We start from the raw sequence: 13,381 nt of genomic DNA, 5'->3' as shown, positions 1-13,381 counted from the left end.
AGAGAAATTAGGCAAGGTTGTCCTCTCGCCGTACCTGTTTTTATTAATCACCCAACTTCTTACAAATTCTTTAAATAATAGTCCTGTACAAGGTATTTCCATAGCTGGTAAATAAATTATTATAAGCCAGCTGGCTGACGATACTACACTTTTTCTGAAAGACGCTAACCAAATTCCCATATCGATCAATGTGATACAATCCTTTTCCAAAGCTTCTGGTCTATATCTTAATATTAATAAATGTGAACTCATGGCTGTCAAAGATTGTGTGACACCCTCATATTATGGTATTCCAGTAAAAGAAGAACTTACATATTTAGGCATAACCATTACAAAGGATCAGAAGTCTAGAGGCTTACTAAATTTTAACCCTCTTATTAAAAAAAACCCAGAAGAAGCTAAATCAATGGCTACAGAGGGACTTATCTTTAAAAGGAAGAGTCCTAATAACCAAGGCTGAAGGTATCTCTAGACTAACATATGGCGCTCTATCTTTATATCTTGACTGTAAAATAAGCAAGGAGATAGACCAGATGCTTTTCAACTTTCTGTGGAGAAATCGTACCCATTACATTAGGAAAACTGTTGTAATGAACACTTATGAGAATGGTGGGCTGAATTTTCTAGACTTTACTACCTTTAACAATACTTTTAAGATCAATTGGATAAAACAAATATTAAGAAGACCCACTTTTATGTGGAATTTTATTCCTCATCATGTCTTCTCTACTTTTGGTGGCCTTAACTTCATGTTGGTTTGCAATTATAATATTGACAAAGTTCCAGTGAAACTTTCTGCTTTTCATTGGCAGGTTTTCTTGTCATGGTCCTTAATTTATAAGCATCATTTTTCTCCACACAGATATTATACATGGAATAATCGGGATATAGTGTATAAAAATACTTCATTGTTTTTAGAATATTGGTTCTGAAATAATATCCTATTGGTGAGCCAACTGGTAAATGCAGAGGGTCTTTTACTTAGTTATAAGGAATTATTATCACTTTACAAGGTCCCTGTAACACCTAAAGATTTTGCAATTGTTTTAGATGCCATTCCCTCAGGTGTTGCTTTATTATTCAGGAACGTGTCAAGACCTGACCCTCAGAGCCTACCTTCTATTGACCCTGTTGACTCATCAGTAGGAAAGATTTGTTTCTCTTTTGGTCCATTCAACAACAGAGCGATACGAACCTTGTTTCAGCAGGATGTTGTATCTATCTATACCTTATGTCATGCCTTATTGGAATGGATTTATTGATAATATCTGTTGGAAAAAAGTTTGGATGTTGCCACACACATACCTACTTGTTAACAAAATGAAGGAAGTTTCCTTTAAAATTATTCATAAATATTATCCTGCCAACCACTATATGAAGAAGTTTAAGGAAAACATCAACTCAAATTGTTCCTTTTGTAATGACCACCCATAAACAGTGTTGCATCTTTTTTTGGCATTGTATACATGTAAGAAAACTGTGGCAAGACATCAGTAGATTTATAATTGAACACATTTATGAAGATTTTACACTATTGTGGAGAGATGTACTGCTTGGATTCTTTACCTACGATAGAAATAAGCTGAAACATTTTATGTAATTAATTTAATTATTCTTTTGGCCAAATTTCATATTCACAAATGTACATTTACAAACAAAACACCACATTTTCTTAACGTACAAAAAGAAATTGAACTGTATTTTAAGACAATTAAATACTATACTAACAAAAAAGCTGTTAGAATAATAAGTGTATGTATGTCCCTTAAGGTCCTTGTGTAATGTGATATTGTACCCCCTAGTCCTTTGTATATTATTTATATATACTTGCGTTCCCACATGTACTTCCTGTATTGAGTTGTTGTCAATAAAATGTAAAAAAATTGCAACATCGCCAGTAGTGACAGGACAGGCTCTCTACAACTTTGATAGCTATCTAGATAGCTAGCTTTTGAGTGTTTCAACTGTTTCTACATAGTTTTATTGATTTGGCAACCGTGCTTAGTTGAGTGATAGGTTGCTACGTCTGTAATGTAATAACAGTAGAAGAGGTATGTGAGTGCCGAGACCGGCTGCCCGACCACCTAGTCCAGCAGCAGCAGGTCAGTTAATGTTGTTTTCTGACTGCCTTCTCCGTCCTGGCTAGCTAGCTACTACTGGCGCTGCATTGACTGAGGCGAATCCGTTATAGCTAGCTAACTAGGAGTGTAGTGTTCTTGTAGGTACTAGTTAGCTAATAACCAAGAATATATACTCCAGCGATAATAGCTAAACATGCAGCCAGGCTAAGCAAGCTATCCCAGATGGGTGGCTGACTGCCGTATGCCAGATGGTCTTAATTAATTAACGTTAGCTAGCTCGCCATCACCGTTATGAGCCTCTAGTACAAGCCAATAATTTGACCTGTACTCCTGACAGCTCTTCTCTTTCCGTCCTACAAGAGAAACCTATAACGTTAACGCGCTGCCATAATAATAAAGAACCAGCAAATAATAAAGAACCAGCACTATTCCGTCATCATTTGGACTATTGCGGATCTAATCCGAAACAGAGATACCATGCATGGGTTCCGTTACTTTCTTGTGTATCTCTAGCTAGTGCTAAATAAATAAAGGTAAAATAAAACAAAGTGCTCACAGATGAGCTAACATGATGGTTGTGTTGTTATTATTTCTCTTTCAGGTCCTCAGTTAGCTACAGTACCTCAGTGTGCCTCAGTGCCCAACTCTCTCTCTCTGTAGGGCTGAAGGTAAGGGTGATGTCAGAGGGCCTGGGGCCAGAGGGGGGGCACTCACAGCCTGCCCCCACCATCACTGTTCAGGACCTGTCAGACAGACCTGCACATACACCTCTGGACAGGATCGCACCTGCGCACACACTTCTGGAAGGGAACACGCCTGTGGAGCAGGTGAGTTTGTGTACTGTGCAACTGTGTACAGTTCTGTGACGGCATGATCAGTAAAGTGTGTGTCAGGGTTGGGCTCAATTCAGGTTTGAATTGAGAATGCTTCATGAATTCCAATTTAATTATTTAATATTAATTACATTTTAATTGATGTAGTAAACAGAATATAGAATTGCAATTTGAATTAAAAGGAAATAGAATTTAATTTGAATTCAAGGAAATATAATTGAATTCAGTTAAATTCAATGAAATTCAAATGCCTCTTCTATTCTATGTTAGGTGTAGTCTATACACATATACATCTTGTAAATAAAACATCAAACATGTCGTTATATACTGCATATTAAATATTTGTTGAAGCAGTTGATTTTCAGGACAAACTTTTGAAATGAATGATCAAGGAAAACAAAACCTGTATGTGAATATTCTGTTATTATATTTAATTAATCACTTACATTTTGTTCAATATGGGGGAAAGTACTACATTTCCCAGAATGCATTAGTTTAACCCTCAAGTTGACCCTGAAGCCTTCAAAAAGAAGCCAAACAAATGAAATGGTTGGTGGAAATATAATTGGCTATTCTAAGCACTATGCTTAAGAGTATATGAACATTGTTTCTTTGGTATCTGGAAGTGTGACCTGTCAAGTTCAATGAAACGCTCAAATTCTACATCCTGTGGGGTCAATTCGAAGTAATTTGGGGAGTAAATTTCAAAAATATGAATTGAGCCCAACCCTGGTGTGTCTCAACTGCACTGGGAGTGTGAAGTCATCAAATACGTGTTTGTGTTTGTGTGTGTGTGGGGAGAGGGTCCAATGTCCGTTAACAGGCTTCCCTGTCACTCTCCAATAACCCAGTAGAAATCCCCTGATAGTCTATAACCACAAATACAGGCTTGAGACTTTGCCAGGAGCTTTCCAGACCTGGCTGATGTAAAACAGATTCTGAAAGGCAAAAAAAATCCCCAAATGTCATGAGTGAACAGTAATGTTATCACACTATAGACAATGGGAATACAGCGTGTACTGGTGGTATTTACTCCTCCCATAACACTTCTATAGCAGAGGCCCTATAAAGCAGCTTGTCCTGTCAGTAAACACTTGACTAATGTCAGTCACTACTAGGCTCCTCCCCAGCCTCTTACAACTATGCCCCCTCCGCTAGTCCCCCTGCTCTAGTGTGTGTGTGCTCTGGTCCCCTTGCTCAAAGTCAACTGTTACATTCTCCTGCCCCACAGAGCTAATGTTACAATAAGAATGGTATGTCCTGCAGTCACCTTAGGGCCTGTGCCAACTGCCAACACACAACAGAGGTTAGGAAGGGAGAGGTAGTCATACAGTTGACACTTTTATAGTGTAGGTCTATTCAGAAGCATTGTCATGATTGGCAAAAGCCAATTTGTGTGAGCGGGTACAGGTCATTTATTAGTTTGGTTAAAAACTCAGTTGCGAGGCGAAGGAGACTTCCTGTTTGGGCAGCTAACAGGAAGAGCCTTCCATTAACATTCCTGGTTCATTCCTGAAGCCACATTACGGAATCTGTTTTAGAAGAACAATGTCATGGTGAAGTTGTGTAAAATCTGCATTGGTGTCACAATAATAAAATTATTGCCCAGGCAACGGAAGATTTAACCAGCACAAATCAGAGATTTTATTTTGCAACCCAGAGTTTAAAGGTTTGGCTGTGGAAAATACTGTCGCAGAATCTCTTTTTGCGTACAGAATTCTAGCACAGCACGTGATGTGAGGATGTCAATCTCCCTTCCAGAGGTACAGAGAGATCCAGCCTTGGTGCTGTTCTTTCACACACTGGGGCTGAGCTAGGGCCCATGTTAGCTGTGAGTAGAGGAGAAAATAGGAAAATAGAGGGGAAGAGTGGAACAGAGGAAAGGCAAAGGAGAGAGGAGATGCTTGCTGCGGTAGAGAGAATAAAGCAGGGCTTTGTTTAGCCCGGGAGAGGTCCGTTACGCTGTGCTCTGTCCTGGTCTCGTCTCTGCTCGTCTCCTGAGGATCAGTGATCAGTGAGAGCTACAGGAAAAAGGAACAACCGACGCCCTGCTTGGCTGCTGTTTAATTATTGAAGCTCCTGGCTGTAACTAGAATGGTGTGATTGTGGAGAGACTGTGCTGTGTGGAGGGGAAGGTAGGTCGAACTACGTCAGGGGTTGTGACGATACTACCTCCCTAGAATATAAACTATGGATCTCTACAGAGACCTCCTGGTTATAGGGGTCTTAAAGTAGACTTTCCCAGTGAAGGTGAATGAGGACTAAATGATCAGGTGGGTGCTACTGTAGCTGCAGGGTTTTACAGAGCTTAGTGTTATTTATATTTATACACACACACACAGATGGTTATTTATACTATTTGTTTAACCAGTGTTGATTCTTACTGTATGTGCATGTGTAAATACAGAATTCTAGTCGCGTTCATGCCGCGTTCAAGGCAACTCGGAAAGGTATGCACATTTTCACTTGGAGGTTCCGAGTTTGAGTTGTCTTGAAAGCACCATTACACCCCAGGTATCAGTATGATGATGTCATGTTGATGATTTCACCCCTGCAGGTGTCTGGCGTGGTGGAGGAGACCTCCCCTTCCTCCACTTCCTCCTTCGAGTTGGTTGACATGGAGCCAGCCCCACCCCTGTACCAGCCCGTGCAACCCCATTGGTTCTACTGTCGCCGTGCCGACTCCAAGGATGTGTGGCTCCCTTTCAGCAGAGAGGACTCGGAGAGACTGGAACAGGCCTTGTCTACCGGTGAGTGGAGAGAGGGAGAGCAGCAGAAAGAGGTAGAGAGAGTGAGAGTGTGTGTGTGTGTGTGTGTGTGTGTGTGTGTGTGTGTGTGTTGAACAACTGTCAGATAGATATCACCATAACAGTCCTCTCTGGTCTGCTGCCCACTGGGTCAGTCCCTGCGGCTGGCAGAAATGAGAGGAATAGGCTACACATACTCACACGGTCTCTGTATCAGTTTCATCTGTGTTCATTGAGAATATTTGTTTGTGTATGTTGTATGTGTGTGTTTAGGAGGAGAGGAGGAGGTGGTGGTGGCAGTAGAAGGGGAGAGGTATGACGTGCGTGTTCGGGAGCGGCAGAGGTATGCGGTGTACTGGGAGCAGGGCCCGTCAGAGGTGCGACGCTGTACCTGGTTCTATAAAGGAGATAAAGATACCAGATACATGCCCTATCCTGAGGAGTTCAGCACCAACCTGGAGGTATGACACTCTAACGTTACCCTGGCAGTGCTGTAACATCACTACAATGTTATTACAGCATCATGTCAACATCAGTACCCCCATTATTACACCATCGGTACAACATAATCAACATTACAACACTAAAACACCATTACAACAACAATAGTACATAACTACAATATTATTACAGCACTACTAAGTTGTGTAATCCCCCCGCCCCCCCCTCTGTCTGTCTGTCTGTCTGTCTGTCTGTCTGTCTGTCTGTCTGTCTGTGTCTCTGTCTATCAGGAGGCCTATATGATAGCAGTGACTCTAGATGAGTGGAAGAGGAAGCTGGATTTTCCTTCAGGAGAGACAGTCATCCTGCACAACCCTAAAGTAAGAACGCTGACCGCTCCTCATGTCTTTACTACACCAATGGGACTGACTCATGCTATGCTAAGTTTGGATGCATTAGTTATGGGGTGTCATGTTTTTAGTATCTCCTCCATCTGTATTTACTCTCTCTCTTTTTCTCTCCACCTCTAACCCCCCTTCCATGGTCAGCTGATCATGCAGTACCAGCCAATCGCGTTGCAGGACGAGTGGGTCTCCTCTCCCTCGGAGCAGACTCGCCCACGTACTGTCAAGAGGGGTGTCGACAACATCACAGCAGAGATACCTGACGGTGTGTGTGTATGTGTGTGAGAGATATATTTACTGTTTGACCTCTGGTCAGTCTCAAAATCATTTAGTATAATGGATTACTTTCAGTATATCTGTCCTACATTACTAAACACCTTTTTAGGTGTGTGTGTGTGTGAGTTTCTAATCTCCGTGTGTGTGAGAGACATGTGTCCTGCTCTACTGAAGGCCTGTCTGTGTGTGTTATCCAGGTGAACCAGAGACAATAGATCACCTGGTATTCATGGTTCACGGCATCGGCCCCGCCTGTGACATCCGCTTCAGATCTATCATACAGTGTGGTGAGTGTGTGCCTGTTTGACTGTGTGTGTATGTGTGTGTGTCAATGCATTTGTTTGACTGTGTTTGTAGCTGTGTGTGTATGTGTGTGTCAACTGTCTCTGTGTGTTAATGGTCTCTGTGTGTGTGAACTGTCTTTCTGTGTGTGTATGTGTGTATTAACGGTCTCTCTCTCTGTGTGTATAGTGAATGACTTCAGGAGTGCGTCCCTATCCCTACTGGGGAGCCATTACAGGAGAGGCCAGGAGGAGGGCAGGGTGGGCAGAGTGGAGTTCCTACCTGTCAACTGGCACAGCGCACTACACGGAGACGCCACTGGAGTAGACGAGTAAGAACATGCACGCTATCTAGTAGAGGTCGAACGATTATGATTTTTCGATACCGATTATTGGAGGACAAAAAAAGCCGATAATCGGCCTATTTATTTAAAAAAAAATGTTTTTTAAATATATCATACACACACACACACACACACACATTTTTGTAATAATGACAATTGCAATAATACTGAATGAACAATGAACACTTTTATTTTAACTTAATATAATACATAAATACACACACGCACACAGCTCTGAAGTGACAATGATACTGAAGAGTCTGCTTAGGAGACAAATACTCTCAACTGTTTGAATAAAAATAGAGTTTAAGTTACCTGTGATGAATGTTGAAAACAAAAACTTTAATTTCTATATGCAGGAAATCCTATTTTAATAATGGGCATGGTAAGAATTGACAACCAAAGTGCGAGTCATAATTCCCATGACACCTTTTAGCAAAATCTGAAAAGCGGTTCCTTCATTTATTCCATAGGATATTTTTAGATTCACTTAAAATAAGGTCTGTTTCGTGTAGGCTTACATCACCGTGCCAATTTTATAACTCTGTAGATATCCATAGGACAAGGTAACTCTGATCAATATTGGCTAAATATAAGCGAAGATACATTTTTTTGTAGAGTGGATTTATGAAAATATGTTGACAAACGTTACCTTATCCTAGTGAGATTTACACGGGTATCAAAACGTCGAGGCGGTTTAAGCCTGCACGAAACACAGACCTTATTTGAAGTAGATCAAGACATTCTCTATGGAAGACATGAACGGTAAAATAACGAAGGAACCCCTTTCAAATTCAGCCGCAAGTTATTACAGGAATTATAACGCGTCGACTATTTCTCTCTAAACCATATACCTTTGACTAATCCGGAAACTATCACCTCGAAAACAAAACGTTTATTCCGTTTCGTATTTTATCTAACGGGTGGCATCCATGAGTCTAAATATTCCTGTTACATTGCGCAACCTTCAATGTTGTCATAATTACGTAAAATTCTGGCAAATTAGTTCGCAAAGAGCCAGGCGGCCCAAACTGTTGCATATACCCTGACTCTGCGTGCAATGACGCAAGAGAAATGACACAATTTCACCTGGTTAATATTGCCTGCTAACCTGGATTTCTTTTAGCTAAATATGCAGGTTTAAAAATATATACTTGTGTATTGATTTTAAGAAAGGCATTGATGTTTATGGTTAAGTACACATTGGAGCAATGACAGTCATTGATTGATTTGTTTTTTATAAGATAAGTTTAATGCTAGCTAGCAACTTACCTTAGCTTACTGCATTCGCTAACAGGCAGGCTCCTCGTGGAGTGCAATGTAATCAGGTGTTAGAGCATTGGACTAGTTAACTGTAAGGTTGCAAGATTGGATCCCCCGAGCTGACAAGGTTAAAAATCTGTTCCTAGGCCGTCATTGAAAATAAGAATGTGTTCTTAACTGACTTGCCTAGTTAAATAAAGATTAAATAAAGGTGTAAAAAAAAATAAAAAAAAATACCGATTTCCGATTGTTATGAAAACTTGAAATCGGCCCCGATTAATCGGTCGACCTCTAGTATCTAGTACTGCATTTTTTACTAATCTCTTTATCTCTGTCTACCGCCCTCCTCTCTCCACTCTTCTTATCTCATCTCATCTCACTCCCCCTCACCCCCTCCCCTCTCTCCTCCTCTTACCCCCCCTCTCTACCCATCTCTCTCCCCTATCCTCCCCTTCTCACCCCCTCTCATCCCCTTCTCTCTCCCCTCTCATCCCCTTCTCTCTCCCCTCTCATCCCCTTCTCTCTCTCCCCGCTCATCCCCTTCTCTCTCTCCCCGCTCATCCCCTTCTCTCTCTCCCCGCTCATCCCCTTCTCTCTCTCCCCGCTCATCCCCTTCTCTCTCACCCCTCTCTCCCCTCTCATCCCCTTCTCTCTTTCCCCTCTCATCCCCTTCTCTCTTTCCCTTTCTCTCTCTCCCCTCTCCCCCCCTTCTCTTTCTCTCTTCCCTCTCTTCCCCTTCCCTCTCTTCCCCTTCTCTCTTTCCCCTATCTCTCAGGGACATTCAGAGGATCACTCTCCCCAGTATCAGTCGTCTGAGACATTTCACCAATGACACTCTGCTCGACCTGTTCTTCTACAACAGTCCTACCTACTGCCAGACCATAGTGGACACTGTGGTCTCCGAGGTTAACAAGCTCCACTCACTGTTCAAACACAGACACCCAGAGTTCACTGGAGCAGTGTCTGTGGTTGGACACAGCCTGGGTGAGACACACGCACACAGCCATGCACACACACCAGGGTTCGATACTGCGATCAAAACAGCATTTGCGACCATTTGACTTGGGAGTGCAACACACTTTTTTTTTTGCAAGGGTGCCAGTGAAATTGTTTAACCTGGTCACATTATAATGTGTTTTATCATCATGATTTATTGAAACAGTAATGTGCAATCGACCAAAAATAAACCAACTTTCTGAAGAGGCAGCAACGGTACAGGTGTGTGTGTGTGTGTGTGTGTGTGTGTGTGTGTGTGTCTCTCAGTCAGGACTCGATATACAGGGGAGGTTTTGGAAACCCTCCTGGCCAGTAGATCATCCCTGTAAGGGGCTGCTTGGGCCAGTGTAAAAACTATTGTAATATTGCTAATTTTAATCTAGTCTATTGTATTTATCACATGCACACTGCACACACAGCCTATAGATCAGGGATGGGCATTTGGCGGCCCACAGGCTGCATGCGGCCCTTGGCCCCTCTTTTGTAGGCCTGCGTACCAATATATATTTTTTAAATCAAATAAATAAATATATACACACACACACACACACAAAGTGCATTTGGAAAATATTCAGACGCCTTCTCTTTTTCCACATTTTGTTATGTTACAGCCTTATTCTAACATGGATTAAACAAAAAACATGTCCTCCTCAATCTAAACACAATACCCCATAATGACGAAGCAAAAACAGTTTTTTATACATTTTTGCAAATTTATAAAATATAAAAGCGGATACCTTATTTAAATAAGTATTCAGACCCTTTGCTATGAGACTCAAAATTGAGCTCAGGTGCATCCTGTTTCTCAACATTTCAACAACTTTTGAAAGTTTCTTCAAGTGCTGGTCACAAAAACCATCAAGCGCTATGATGAAACTTTCTCTCGTGAGGACCGCCACAGGAAAGGAAGACCCAGAGTTGGGTGCAGAGGATAAGTTCATTAGAATTACCAGCCTCAGAAATTGCAGCCCAAATAAATTCTTCACAGAGTTCAAGTAACAGACAGCTCAACATCAACTGTTCAGAGGAGACTGCGTGAATCAGGCCTTCATGGTGAATTTCTGCAAAGAACCCACTACTAAAGGACACCAATAAGAAGAAGAGACTTGCTTGGGCCAAGAAACGCGAGCAATGGACATTAGACCGGTGGAAATCTGTCCTTTGGTCTGATGAGTCCAATTTTGAGATTTTTTGTTCCAACCGCAATGTCTTTGTGAGATGCAGAGTAGGTGAACGGATGATCTCCACATGTGTGGTTCCCACCGTGAAGCATGGAGGAGGAGGTGTGATGGTGTGGGGGTGCTTTGCTGGTGACACTGTCAGTGATTTATTTAGAATTCAAGGCACAATTAACCAGCATGGCTACCACAGCATTCTGCAGCGATACGCCATCCCATCTGGTTTGGGCTTAGTGGGACTATCATTTGTTTTTCAACAGGACAATGACCCGACCCACCTCCAGGCTGTGTAAGGGCTATTTGACCAAGAAGGAGAGTGATGGAGTGCTGCATCAGATGACCTGGGCTCCACAATCACCCTACCTCAACCCAATTGAGATGGTTTGGGCTGAGTTGGACCGCAAAGTGAAGGAAAAGCAGCCAACAAGTGCTCAGCATATGTGGAAACTCCTTCAAAACTGTTGGCAAAGCATTCCAGGTGAAGCTGGTTGAGAGAAAGTGTGCAAAGCTGTCATCAAGGAAAAGGGTGGCTACTTTGAAGAATCTCAAATATATAATATATTTTGATTTGTTTAACACTTTTCTGGTTACCACATGATTCCATATGTGTTATTTCATAGTTTATGTCTTCACTATTATTCTACAATGTAGAAAATAGTAAAAATAAAGAAAAGCCCTTGAATGAGTGTGTCTACACTTTTGACTGGTACTGTATATATTGTAGTGGCTAAATTGTCCAATATAATATTATACTTTTTATTATTATTATTAGGTTCTTTTTTTTTTAAATTTAGGAACTCAGTCGTGGTCTCAACTTACTATTGAAAGTTTGAATAATAAAATACACAAGGTGCAATTTGGTTGTGCATCAGCAGTCACTCAATTAGCCCATGTCAGCTAAATGTTTTTGGATTGGTAAATTAGTCTAACGGCCAGCTGTTTAAACTTGTAGTAAGCATTGTCGAATTACCGACCGGGGTGGGGCCCATTGATCATCAGTTATCATATTAAAAACGGCAAACATTTGTCTACATCCTATGGCCAAATGTGTAGAATTGCTGGAAATTAGCTGTACAATTGCTAAATCTTCTGTCTGCCCCATGGCGAAATGTGCAGAATTGCAGCAAACCTGATATAAAACGGGCCAAAAAAATTCTATGCTCCATGGCAAAATGTGCCGAATTTCAGGAAATTAACTGCGGCCCTTCGTGAGGAGTTCAGATTTTTTGGTGGCCCCACCCCCATTTTAAATTGCTCACACCTACTATAGATAGTCTGTCGGGCAGAGAGAGCACGCAGCCTGAAACAGCTGGTTGTTGTGTGGAGGAAAGATCGCCAGCGGAAAGGGTACGAAAGATTTTCCAAGTTATGGTACAGTATCACTATCTACCACTAAATGCTAAGGCAAAAATGGGTATGCAAGCCAGGTATTTAAAAGGTTCAGTCTTGGTTGAATATTTGCATGCACAATTCACTCATAATGGTATTGAAAATCAGACATTTCTCTAGTCTTTTTGGTCCTTGAAATGTCATTGAAGTTAGTCGCCGATTTAAAAGTTCTACTGCTCCAATATAATTATTCCATGATTTCATTTCTGATCAGTTTTTATGAGAGATGTAACGTTAGGTGCTTTCGTTTGTTTCCCGCCGTTTCTACTGAAGGGTGTTGTGCAGGGGTGTCAAACTCATTCCACGGAGGGCCTAGTGTCTGCAGGTTTTTGGTTTTTCCTTTCAATAAAGCCCTAGACAACCAGGTGTGGGGAGTTCCTAACTAATTAGTGATGTTAATTCATCAATCAAGTACAAGGGAGGAGCGAAAACCCGCAGACACTCGGCCCCCCGTGGAATGAGTTTGACACCTGTGTGCTAGTGTGTTGGCGTAAAACCATGTGCGATTATTATGAGCAAGATGACATCGAATGTTGCCTTCAACATAGTTGTCCATACAAAGTGTTCCATTACAAACAGAACCCGGTTCTTCGTCTCTTTTACGTTTTAAAACATGATACAGTAACCCCTCAATATCTCTTCAACATCTCAAATAGCAAGACTGACTAGATACCACATGGACAGACTTCATTAGTTGTGTTTGTGTCGGGAGCATGTCTATTTAGTCAGGCAATGCCCACATTATTCTGACGTTTTAGAATGTAAAATAATCTGTAAAAACTAAGTACAGTGCCTTCGGAAAGTATTCAGACCCCTTCACTTTTTCCAAATTTTGTTACGTTAGAGCCTTATTCTAAAATGTATTACATTGAATTTTCCCCTCATCAATTAAACACAATACCCCATAATGACTTTTTGCAAATGTATAAAAAGAAAACAACTGAAATATCACATTTACATAAGTATTCAGACCCTTTACTCAGTACATTGTTGAAGCATCTTTTGGCAGCGATTACAGCCTTGAGTCTTCTTGGGTATGACGCTACAAGCCTGGCACATCTGTATTTGGAGAGTTTCTCCCATTCTTCTCTCCAGATCCTCTCAAGCTCTGTCAGGTTGGATCGGGAGCTATTTTCACATCTCTCCAG

General features: G+C 41.4%; 1 protein-coding gene across 6 annotated transcripts in view; it reads left to right on the top strand.

Annotated features, from left to right (window-relative positions):
* Positions 1-1,884: 1,884 nt before the first annotated feature.
* The window catches only part of LOC120063308 (phospholipase DDHD2-like), a 32,846-nt gene continuing 21,349 nt past the window's right edge, over positions 1,885-13,381 (top strand). For 4 of the 6 annotated variants that reach the window (XR_005478486.1, XM_039013611.1, XM_039013607.1 and 1 more), the window contains exons 1-9: positions 1,885-2,102; positions 2,683-2,908; positions 5,472-5,664; positions 5,935-6,122; positions 6,393-6,482; positions 6,651-6,771; positions 6,980-7,069; positions 7,254-7,395; positions 9,446-9,654. Coding sequence is in view for 5 of the 6 variants with exons in the window: in XM_039013611.1 (XP_038869539.1) it covers positions 2,759-2,908; positions 5,472-5,664; positions 5,935-6,122; positions 6,393-6,482; positions 6,651-6,771; positions 6,980-7,069; positions 7,254-7,395; positions 9,446-9,654 (1,183 nt within the window). In the remaining variant the exon portion in view is untranslated. Of the gene's footprint in view, positions 2,103-2,682; positions 2,909-3,942; positions 5,050-5,471; positions 5,665-5,934; positions 6,123-6,392; positions 6,483-6,650; positions 6,772-6,979; positions 7,070-7,253; positions 7,396-9,445; positions 9,655-13,381 lie in introns of those variants that run through there. The other 2 variants (XM_039013608.1, XM_039013612.1) reach the window with 2 other exon arrangements.

This window comes from Salvelinus namaycush, chromosome 18 (assembly GCF_016432855.1).
Source record: "Salvelinus namaycush isolate Seneca chromosome 18, SaNama_1.0, whole genome shotgun sequence".
Lineage (NCBI taxonomy): Eukaryota > Metazoa > Chordata > Actinopteri > Salmoniformes > Salmonidae > Salvelinus > Salvelinus namaycush.
Note: the sequence above shows the minus strand (reverse complement) of the source record. Positions and strands in the feature narration are given on the sequence as shown.